General features: G+C 36.8%; 1 protein-coding gene across 2 annotated transcripts in view; it reads left to right on the forward strand.

Moving 5' to 3' along the window:
- Positions 1-8,192, forward strand: part of LOC126846448 (leucine-rich repeat-containing protein 24) — a 116,618-nt gene extending 108,426 nt beyond the window's left edge. For both annotated transcript variants that reach the window (XM_050585843.1, XM_050585844.1), the window contains one exon: positions 3,017-8,192. In XM_050585843.1, coding sequence (XP_050441800.1) covers positions 3,092-5,380 — 2,289 coding nt within the window. In that variant the 5' untranslated portion in view covers positions 3,017-3,091 and the 3' untranslated portion in view covers positions 5,381-8,192. The remainder of the gene's footprint in view (positions 1-3,016) is intronic.
- Positions 8,193-12,834: the final 4,642 nt, after the last annotated feature.

The raw sequence follows: 12,834 nt of genomic DNA on the forward strand, positions 1-12,834 counted from the left end.
CTAAAATTTATCAACTAATTAATTTTGTAAAAACCGAATTAATAAACTATTATTACCAAATCAATAAAAACCGTTTTAAATAATGCAGGAAAAAAACATCAAGAGTAAATTTGTACATTCAATCGCTAGCAAAATGAATTTAACCGGTGTCCTGATCGATGATAAGTTTACTCCAATTCTTACTTGGTGTTGTATTTTTTTTATTATTAAGTTTTACCGAAAACTCCTGTACAAACGAATTAAATGTTAAAAAAATAAACTACATAATAAGAAAAAATTATAACTTCGTGGACAGAATTTCTTGAAACAAAATAAAAAGAAAGGTAATAAACTTTTGGAATTATCTCGGTTTTTTTAAAATTCTTTTTATCTGGCGATTGGCCCGTGGGCGACGACACTTTGTGCATATTAAGCGTCATGTTGGCAATTAAAAATTGAAATTATTTTTCTTTCTCGATTTGTTTGTTTTCTACGTCACCGGCTCTGATTTCAATGAGAAAATCGCGTTTTCCCATTGGCGGTCGACTCACCGTCTTATAATAACAATAACAATGATAATTATTATTATTCATACTTTTCTTCAACAAAGATCCGTTGCCCGACCGAGAAGGATATACAAATAATTGCGTTCTTTATCGCTGGTAGTTTCTGTGCACATTATCAAAAATTCAAGCCAAGTCCGGATATCTAAAAATAGCACGTTGAAAATCTTAATGTAACCTAAATATAGTTCTATAGTTTATAGAATTATTGTGATTTGTGATTTTGAAACTTTGTTTAGGCACTGACTATAGATAATAATATGAAAACAGATAGCTGACTCGCGAACATATCAGTGTAGCCGCATGAATTGGTATAAATTATCGTGCAAATATTGTACAAACTCCTAATTAACAACCAAAACGGTTTAAATGACGACTGACCATAAATGATCACGGATTAGAAAATGTATCATATAATAAATTTATTGTAAAATTTAAAATTAATCCGTGATAATCCGTTTAAAAAATGTTATGCTCGAGTCTGCGGTCACACTGATTTCATTTGGAGGAGTCATGGTTTTTGTTCACACGCCGAGTGGGCTATCTGTTTTTATAATAATATAGTCTGTGGTTTAGGCCTTAGGGTACCTTATTAACTCTGATATTAAATTAAATTATAGGCACTGCAAGTACCGCCGACCTGAATACCGCCCGAGATGATATAACTGTAGAGCATGTCCCTTGTAGAATTTCTATAATCGAGTAGTGTTTTAATTCGATTATTGTTCCCATAGTCCATTAATGCATCGATATGGCAGTTGTTGTTGGCAGGCACGTACTTACGGCCAGCATCGATTTGTGCGAACTTAAAGTGTGCCCAGAATTATTTTATTCAATTATCATCATAATACCCGACCGTTTGTTGCCTTGGACAGTGTCAACGCCGCAAAACAGTTAGACAAACGCATTGCTAAATAATTTCACCAAAATGTATACTATATTTTGTTATAATATTATAACTAACACAAAAGTCGAATAAAGCGATCGATGGTTAGCGCAGACAGCTTAACCGGATGTTTTGAACTTGCCAATAAAAAAAACGTTTAAAGTTAATTAATGCCATTCGGAACGGTATAAAATATTGTTCCTGCGTCCAAACCTTTAAAGTGGTTTTACTTATTAAACCAGAGCTTATTGCAATGCATTAGGCGGTAGACGCGCTCGTATACATTTTTTATTTAGCTAAGACAGAAATTATTAATGATAATTTGTTCGTGAAAACCGTGTACACGCAGCGCTGGCAGTGTACATGTCTTTATGGTCTAACTAAGCGAGTCTTAAAACGGTACACCGTATGACGCTTTAAGTTACAACATCGTAAAGTACAGAACTGCATTAGAGACAAACAATGTAGAAATAAATAGTGCAGCTGAAATTATTATACTTTTGTCTCATAAAATATAACCCATAAACAAATCTATCTAAGTGAAATCTATCACTGGATAGCTTCCCTACTCGTAGTCTCCAAGTCATTATTTACATTGTTAACATATTTGCTTATTGTATATTTTTCTTAATGTACAGATTGTAAATGTTATTTAAAAATAAAAATTAAAGAGTTTTTAACTACAACGTCTAGCTTTAACGAGGTACTTAAAAAATATTTTAATTACAACCGTTGCTGATGTTGGGTGTTTTCTCTAACAATTAATTATATAGATCGTTAGAAAACAATCGTTATAGTGGTTAGAAAACAAATTTTATAATTAGAGCAAATATAAATTATAATCTGACATTGTACATGTACTTAAGCTAACTAACTTATAAGAGCATATGCAACATGCTGATACATTTTAACTCAAATAAATAATAAACCAACATTTGTTTAGTTCTTATTAATTAACTGGTTTTTTTTTAAGAGTAGTCGTTTGAATGTGTACTTATTGTACGATAACATGTTATTGGTTATAACTTTTAATATCCTGTTTAATCATTTTGATTCGACGATACGGGCAATCTTTTCGTACCGTGTTCGAAATCGAACTTACCTCTGTCAGGATAAAAAAAAAAACAAATTATGTTTGAGTCATTTCATCTTCATGCTGCGTCGAATAGGAAACGTCTGTCTGCAATTCTTGCTTTTTCGCTTAGTTTACCTCGACACGGTACACTACAACATGGCCCGCATCACGTCTAACGTACCGTATACGTTCATATCAAACGAATAGATTTGCCGGTAGAATTATTAGCAATAAAGGGCGTTTTTCAAATAGAAAAAAATCAAGGAATCGTTATAGAAATACCGACGTCTCGGGCTTATTTCCCCATGAAATCGACGTCGCTTTGAAATAGTTTATGGCCATATCCATTCGTTTATATTGCGTAGGTAAATCAAAATATTTCACTTAGCAGCTGTTATTCAATTGCTAATAAATGCTATAAAATTGGAGTTTATAAAATCAAACTATATAATGTAGTACCACTTGTTATGTCATATCGCATCTAACACCACGTTGTACAACTTGTGTTCGCAGGTCGTGAAGGGGAAGCATGTGGACGAGAGACAAAAGTGGTGGAGCTGCTACCGGTCGGTTGAACGCCATGTGATTATGCGTTCGGACACCCCGCTGCTATTGTTGGCCGTCGTGGCCGCCACATTGGTGGCAGCGACGGCCTGTCCGTTGACGTGCACGTGCAAATGGAAAGGCGGCAAGCAAACTGTGGAGTGCGTCAACAAGAGCCTGTCGACCATACCGGACGGCATCGACCCCGGCACGCAGGTGCTGGACATGTCGGGCAACCCGGTGAAATCGCTGCCCCAAGGTCGGTTCATCACGGCCGGCTTGGCCAACTTGCAGAAAATCTTCATGGCCCGTTGCCGGATCGCTTACGTGGACGACGGCGCATTCCAGGGTCTGTCCAACATGGTCGAACTGGACTTGTCCGACAACGGCATCGCCGACATACCGAGCAAGTCGTTCGACGACTATCCCCTACTGATGAAGCTCGTGTTCAGCGGCAACGCCATCACCGTGGTCAGGACGGCCGCTTTCAGACGGCTGTCCTACCTGACCGTGTTGGATCTGAGCCGGTGCCGGCTGGAGACGATCGAGCCCGGAGCGTTCGACGGTTTGGCCAGCCTCGAGTGGCTGCGGCTCAACGACAACCGCATAGTCCGGATGGTTAGCGGTAGCGGTGGTTCGGTTTTACCGCTATCGTTACACGGCATCGAAATACACCACAACCCGTGGGACTGCGACTGCCGCCTGCTGGACGTGCACCGTTGGCTGAACAACAACAGCGCGCCTCATACCGTCGAGCCGTCGTGCCACTCGCCGGAACGGTTACGCGGCATGGCAATCAAGAAACTAGCCCGGGACGAATTGGCTTGTACGCCGACGGCAAAGACGACGTCGGCCGCGTTCCAGGAAACGGAAACGGGCAAAAACTTGACGCTTTCGTGCCAACTGAGTCCCGCGGGCGTCACCGCCGCAATCTCCTGGTGGTTCGAGGGACGGCCCCTGGGCAACGAAACGGCCTTGACGTCCACGGCGGACGAAACGGAGGATTTATTGATCCCCGAAGTGACCGTCCGGCACAACGGATCTTACTCTTGCGTGGCCGAAAACCGGGCGGGACGAACGACCTGTAACTTCACGGTGCGCGTCATCCAGGGGCCCTCCGAAACGGTGGCCGGTTCTTATTCTCCGTCGACTGCCGTTCCGATGTTGACTGTGGGCATATTAGCGGGCGGAGCTCTGTGTTTCCTTATTATAGCCGTAGCCAGTATAGTGGGCTGTCAAATTATGTGTTCGGGACGAAGGACGAGAACGGGTGGAAAGTCGAATCCTTCTCCCGGCGCGAGTGCAACGCAAAACGGACAGGCTTCCAAATCGACATCGGACGTCAGACAATCCGACTCGGTCAACCTGACTGTATCGTCGACGGTAGAAGGCAAAATGTCATCGGTCGAGGACGTCAGCGCATACGAGTACGAGGCCAACAGTCCGGCATCGGCCGCTTACGAAGTTCACGAAGTCCTCCAAGTGAGCGGCTACGACATGTACCAACCGGTAGCCGCCACACAAGGTAACACCACGTTGGAAGCAAACCCTGACCTCATAAGCGACGCGTCTACCGTCGTCAAAGACAACGGCGACTACCACAACGACACCGCTCGCGAAGTGTACAAATTAGTGGTACCGCCGCCGTCTGCGGTTAGTCGTGCAGATTATTGGTCGCCGGCCACGGTGTATCCCATGACCTCCGGCGGAGGAGGATACGACCTGCAACAGTTATCGCCTAGCAAACTCATGGCCGGCGAGCCGTACCCGGCCGATTACGGGTTACCCAAGTTGACGTTAGTCGCCGACGCCACGGCTTACCCGCCGGACTACGGTCTGCCCAGAATGTCGGCGTACCCACCGCCGCCAGCGTTGTACCGGACACTGCCGCACCGTCGCAACGCTGCCAAACCGCAGGGTCGCACTTGTCAGGAAGCCGAATTCGTTTTGGTACAACAACATCATCACCGCAATCATCGTCATCATCATCACCATCACGTGAGGTACGAGCCGCAGAACGTGCGGTACAACCAACAAGGCTATCCGTACGTCGCAGCCGGTCCCGACGCGTTCTACGTGGCACCGACCGCGGGCGCGTACTACGAATCTCATCCGCCGTCTCTGTCGAACGCATCCGCTCAAACCCTTGACGAAGATATGGAGCCGCAGTCGCAGCCGCCGCCGACGGCGACTCAACCTCCGCCGCCACCGACATCGTCGCAATCAAACTACAGACAACCGGAGCAACACAAAGCGGTGGCGTCCGTGCAAAATCAACCGGCTAACTCGGAAAGCCCTGACGAAGGGTACGTGGGTGAAGGACCCGATTCATAGACCCGTTGAACGAGGTGTCCCCATTTGTACAGTTATGGGTGTTATGTTTTTTTACTGTAGTTACCGCGTTAACGCCATCAAATCAAACGTAATTTGTACGGCTGTAGATAATATATTTATATGTATAACATAATATAGCAATTGATAAATCTTGTTTGGGATAGATTTAGCTGTAAATAATTTAGTTTACAACAATTTGTATGTCATAACACCGTAGTAGGTACTGTGCGAAATTATTTCATAAACTATTATTCATTAATTGTTAATCCGTAACAAACAACATCAAAACCCTCTCAATTTCAGATTATTGTTTTTTTGTTTGTACGCGTTGCTTATATTATTTAAATTCAGTACCAATATTAGGTGTGCCGATTGTGAGCAATAGAATAGATCCCAAATTAGTAGTAGTAGTCTTTGAACAAAACTCCATAAATATTCAAATCACATATTAAATAATATACAGTAGCATATTTTAAATAATAAACTTCAATAATAACTGCCAAATGGAGTATGAAATAATGACATTATGTAGCTTACTCACCGAAACATTAATAACCCAAAATTCAAAAATGCTTTTTAAGTAAATGATATTAAAAAAAAAATCACCAAGTTCAAACATTACGTTTTCCATCATATTTTAGTTTTTACCTTGTTTTATTCCGAGATTTTTTTCTCTTTTGAAGTATGTTGTTATTATATATACACACATTTTTAAAAGCATCGAGATTCTTGCACAATTTACTTTTCGTTGTATAGAGATAGGTTGAACTTCAAAGCATTTATATTGAAAACATATTTTCGCTCTCTCGCGACCATCTCGAAACAAACCATTATAATAATACGAAGAAAACGCTTTAAGCATATTTTCTGAGACGGCCCACGGCATTAGCTCGGGTAAAGAATATAATATTTTATTATTATTTCTTCTATTTTTGCAATTGTTATTATTTGCCGTTTATAACGGTAAGAATTCAAAATAAATAAACGGTTGGAAGAAGGAAAAATCAAGACAATCCAATATCATAATGTAAAATTTCACCAAGACAACACAACCTCTAAATACGGTGAAATATTTTCCGCGGTTTAATGTATAATATTTCTTTGGCCCAGACACGTCAAACAGATTTCACGGGATAAAACACTTATCGACGTCCTTCCTGTTACGGTTGACGTTTTTGTATAACGTCGACCTCCCTCGACATGATTTCCCAACGTTGTGTTCGAATTATCGTCAATCCTAAACATGTACACACGTTATACTCCATGACAACAACGCTGAACCGACTTAAGTCACGATAACGAGGTTTAGTCCACAGCAACAAGCGCAAACAGTATTGTTATCATACAGGGTGATTTATCGACGATAAGACACTAGTCATCCATTAAATTAATTGCATCATTTTGCCAGTGTTCTTTTTGGAGACACTTGGGCAACGTTATTCTTAATTTATACCCTGTATACGAGTAAATTACAGGAATCAAATACATATAATGTTTACTCTCCAAATTAAAGTTAGCCGAATAATTTCTTTTAGCTCAATTGAAAGATAGTTTTTGATTAAAATCTGACTGCAAAAACGATTAGAGCGTTCCAGGTTTAGGAAATATGGCAATAATAATAAATTTATGTAGTAAAAATGGACGACGAATGGAAGGAACACCTTACCGATACAAGGAATAACTGGATTCAACAGAAAACTCAGTATGTCATAATATACTCCTTGCCATTTGTCTATGACTGGACAATGAAGCTTCTACTAGTTTTACCATAACCAAAACCGACGTTTAGGATTTTTTTGACAATTATTCTTTGTAGTGTGAATACAAAATGGCGTTTTGAGGGATAGTCAAACGGCGGTCTAAGGCAAAAAAACACACCAAAGATTTCCAATATTTTTCGGACCATTACCTACCGACGTATCCGTGCGAATGATGTAACAATAAAACGCTTAGTTGGGCAAAACTATGCGATGGCAGACATAATAAAAAAAAAAGTGCCCGGGGGCATTCCACGGCAAACGGCTAGAAGTCCTTGTCACACATTCCGGGGAACGGGAATTTAATTTCGACAGTCCTCCGCGGAGAGACCTAACCCGTGTTGATTGTAAATAACCTAACGGTTCGGCCCGACAAGACGGTGTTCTCGAGATACAAAACATTTCTGGAAACGCATAAAAATTCGACTTTTCCACCCTTATTGGACCACCGAAAACATAGGAAAAACTTAACTCACGCCCATAGATATACATTGAAAACTATTGTATAGAATGCTCTCACCTCTTGTCGACAACCCAACCGTTGTCGCGTGTCGTCCAAGACGAATAGTTTACCGTAATATTAATAACCAATTATGATTAGAATATACGTATAATATTATTATTTTATAGTACAATATTTCGATGATGATAATAATAAGAAAAAAAAATCAACGATATCACTAAATAAGTAGAGACTAGAGTGATAATGTTATTATTGTATAATATGAAACTATAATATTATCTCTATCATTGTTGTATATTGTTATGATATTTTATTAGTATACGTCAAGCGGTCAATCGCCGCGTAGGAACACTGTATTTAAAAAATATTTTATAGAAATAGTCTAAACTCTAAAATATGAATTTGTGTCTCGATTGACCTGTTTTATTATTTTGTAAGCTGTATGTATATTTTATGATTATAATAACTACACGGGTTAGTATTAATGATCTATTATAGTGGTGTATTCTGTAATAATATTAATATACATAGTGTATAGCGTTTTGTACCAGAAAACATGCCGAGTTAATAATCTACTTGTATGTAAATATATATCGCCTTGAACATTATAATTAATAACAATTATATTTATGTTGTTTAAATAAAAAATTAAAATTTATATAGACATTTAAATTCTGTGTAATTTGTTTCCAAAAATAAAATTAATAGCCAAACAATTGGAGCAACCCGGCCAATTTTAAGCGCTACAGTATGACATTTATTCATACTAATTATATTCACAGACAATATACCGTAATAACATATGAAACTATAAGTGTACAAATTATGGCCATTTATTGGATGACTTGTCTTTTATAATAATATAGTTAAATTCGCATAACATTTAATCCAATGCTTCTTCGGCGCCACGTCGGAGCTAAGATTATGATAATATAATTTTCCCAGTCACGATAATTGCATAATATGAAGACATAAAAAATTCTAAGCCGATTAAAACTATTTCATCTCGCTCTCGCGGGAATTTATCCTGCTGGCGCTCTTGTGTATACATATTATATAATAATAATACATATATATATATGACTTTATACGGCCATACACTAACTATAATACCAACTCTGTTATCTTTTCACCTAATCCCTATATATAGAAGCCAAGTGCAACAAAAAAAGTCATTACCGACTTCGTTTGGATCCAAAAATGGAATATTTTAACTTATTTATTAGGTTCCCATAGAATAATTATTCTTATTTAGGTAGCCAAACCCAAATACTGTATCTTTTGCTATCAAGCTTTTCCAACGTTGAATCGATGGTATTTACTAATGTATTTGAGTAAATAATGTCTAAGGCATTTTTAATACCGCGTTTAAAGTCAAAATAAATTATACTCGGATTAATGTTATTATTTAAATTTAAGCGACGATGCGAGACTTCAAAATTGATCGAGAGCCTTAACTTTTCCGGACACAGACTATTGTAAAAACTTACAGCTCGAAGTACGTCTAAGTTTCTTCGAGTGATTCCAAACCAAGCCGACTGTTAACGATCATTATAAACATTCTATAAGCACACTGAGTTCCTGGTATAAATTCAGCCTGCTATAAAATTTAAACAAAAATTCATCAGCATTTATATTTTATTTATTTGCTTCAAGAATTTTGGAGAAACTAATTAAATAATTAAAATAAACTACACATAATCATAACTATAATTAATTAACTGGCAGTGGTTTTTTTTCTAGCTTTCTCGCGCGTTACAAATATTTCTATACCGTTTGTTTTTTTTTCTTACACAAAGTTGATGTTTGTCGTTTTTTTACATTTATCACTACGTTATTAATCTTGATATCTTGAGTTATGACGGCTGAGTTCAGGAGCCCTCAGCTATCTGAATTATGCATGACCCAGTAGAAAACTGTCGACGTTTGCCGCACCATTTAACTTATATGAAGTTCTAGACGCGGAGGTTCCAGCATATTATATACTTTATGGTAGCGCGTACAGCTCATGTGTGAGAGAGGCAACATTCACCAAATCCACATACATTTTTGTGCACCGCCATGCCATTGGAATAAAAACCTAAAGATCGCATTGTCAAAAGGGTACCCAGTATTATATCGAGGGATTTTTCGGGATTTGTATCCTTTCTTTTATATTATATAGCTGCTATATGTCCATAGTTTAAGCGGTGTATTGAAAAGCTCTTGGACAAATGTTTAAGTCGACCTTTTCACAACAACAATTGCGCGATAAGCTAAGAATATTGTTTTCCCTGTTATGTACTTAAATAATATATATTACATACGTTGCGACATTTGTTTTACTCAAACCTACTAATCACCTTAACATACTTAATAGCTGTTAAAGTATTTTCTAACACAAAAGGGTCGAACAATTACAAAACTATATCCGATTATACGGCTGTAAGCTTACTGTTTTAACTATAACAATTATAGTTTTATTTAAAAAACAGCGCACAACTCATTATTGTCTATTTAATTATTTCATTTTTTGATTAATTTATTTGTAAAATGGTATCATTTACAATAGAAAAACTTTGGCACTATATAACAATATCTATGTAAATATATTATTAATTATGAATCATTTTAAAGATATTACCGTTTATATATTATAATAAAACATAGCACTTAACAGCTCATATATATTTTGAATTTCTCTAAGCTCTAAATATTTATAAGACAAAGTTAAGAATAAAATCTCTAAACAATTGTTGTATGCGACACCATGTAGGACAATCATTCAACGAGGCTAATATAACGAAACTGTTTCGCAAAACCCTACTCTGTTGGTGTACAATTTATTTTAAACGTCCTTTGTGTAGACGATTTATATTAGAATACAACATTTTCAATGTACACTAAAATTACTTTAGCTTTTGAAAGAATTGAAGACATTCAAAATGGTATCACCATAATATATAACAAATATAATATATGTATGGAAAAATAACGTGAGCAAAAATTGAATCTTAAAAAAAACTGCATCGAGGTAATAACTCGTACAAAAATTACTATTGTTAGCTAAAAATCAAGGGTTTTAAATTGCTAGAAAAAAAACCAAATAAACAAATGTAACTTGAGCTACTTAAGACTAATGATACGACAAATTCTCAACTTAAAATAAAAATAAATATTCCGTTTCTTTTATACAATTTTTATTTTTATACTTAGAATAACAGTTTTACAAAATATTGACGTTTAAAAAAAAATACTTTAACAAGCTGACTGTATGATGTAACATTATTGTAGCCATTAATGTTAAAATATCTAACCAACAGTTATATTTTGTTCATGGTTATATTATGTAGATTTATGTTAACATAAAATACAAAATATATAACATTATTAAAAATCTTTTGTTATACACTTTTAAGATGTTGGTAATATACACTATACAGGTCTGTCTAATATTCGGTCTGCTTTGTTTTAAACAAATTATGATTTTCCTATTAAAATATCGAATTATGCTTTGATGTTATTTTTTTTACCAGTATTTTCCACCCTTAATGCATTAATTCTTTTAAAGTATTTTTACATAAAGTACTATTATTAAATCTAAATCTAACACTACTATAATAACCATATGAAAACAAATTATTTATCATTTATTAACTATATTATATATATATATATATATATACGCGGTGTAAGGGAAACCTAGTGATATTCAGCTTTATTTTATCAAAATTAAAACACATTTTTATAATAACTCGTTTTTTGCTTTTATTATGTATTTGATTATACCATTTAATTCAAAAATACTTAGTCTTATAAATAATTATATAAGTTATAACACATTTAACATGACATTTTCGCAAGAATTATTTTTAATAATTCTTAGTCGATTAGTCGAATAGTAACCAATCGATTGACTGGTTACTATTTGTATTAATAAAATAGAGAATCTTTATCAATTACCTCCTAATCCGCGTGTACAGTGCATAAACAAAGGTAGTTTGGTCTGTACCCACGTCATGGCGGAAACCCATATTCGACAAATGAGTGCTTATGTCGTGCATGTAATATTCCATTAGGTATACATACAAATCGTAACTGTTAGCATTGGGAAATTGTCTATTAAACTCATTCGTTAGCCGTTCGTTAACATACAACGGTGGGTACCCTGGATGACAGTTAGAAGTCAAAAAGGTCTGCAAGGTAACGTTATGGTTTACCATCAGCTGAAATTGAGCGAAGCCACCTTCTGGTGATATAGCAGTGTATTCCGTTACGCTGTGTTGGTTGAGAAAATTTCGGATCGTCGACATGTTTTGGTAGAATACATCTAAATCAATATCGTCGCCGATAGTGGAATGGATGTAAGTCAATGAGCGCATCACGTCTAATATAGTGTTGGAACCTTTTCGGAGAGCCTCCGTAAGTCGGTTCCAACAACGATCATCGTCTTGAGACAATCTCCTGCACTCGCCAATAACACTGACGGCCAACGAAAGAAACCAATAAAACTTCACCCCGTACACGCATCCCATCATCTGAGGGATCAGGTACAGTTTCTTCCACGGGCCGGGTCTACAACTTGGATTGACCAAACGGTCAGCGACCATCCAACCCGTTCCGTCTTTGACTGATCTAAACCACAACTCGGGCCAATGCCTTTCTTTGTAAACACCGTCGATCAGGTCCAGCTGCTTCGACGTCAACGGCACTGGCGGCGCCGTCGGCATGGCCCTTACTCTAGTTCCGTCTTGGACGTTTGTAATGACAGGCAAGATTAACATTGAAATCATCAAATTGTTATACATTGTGAATTTTGTTTGGATTTAAGATTTACAATTTTCTAGAAAACGTGAAACATTTATTTGTGTTACCAGAATGACCGAATATACAGGATATATGTCTCAACGCACAAATTTGTTTGCTTGTATAGCAAAATATGTTAAATCGTTATTGCAAAACATACAATTTGTATTTACATTATTAAAAACATTAAAGAAACTAATATTTTATTGTTTGACATAATAATAATTTAACGACTTTTTCTTAATTCCATTGGACGATATTTTCGATTCTCAAAGCTCGGTGCGTGCATAAAAAATGTATACCACAGACGGTGTTTACTTATTTAATACACGTGTATTAAATAAAATATACTATTTATAATATATATATATACCATTTTTTTTTTGTCTGGGCCCACGATTTTTCTTTAATCACTTAATCGATACCAAGTCATCGTATTAGAGAATATC

Source organism: Adelges cooleyi, unplaced genomic scaffold, assembly GCF_023614345.1.
Source record: "Adelges cooleyi isolate 19-005CV unplaced genomic scaffold, UGA_ACOO_1.1 ACOO_flye_CR_arks_rails_tigmint_CR_PRNA_9, whole genome shotgun sequence".
In the NCBI taxonomy this organism is placed as follows: domain Eukaryota; kingdom Metazoa; phylum Arthropoda; class Insecta; order Hemiptera; family Adelgidae; genus Adelges; species Adelges cooleyi.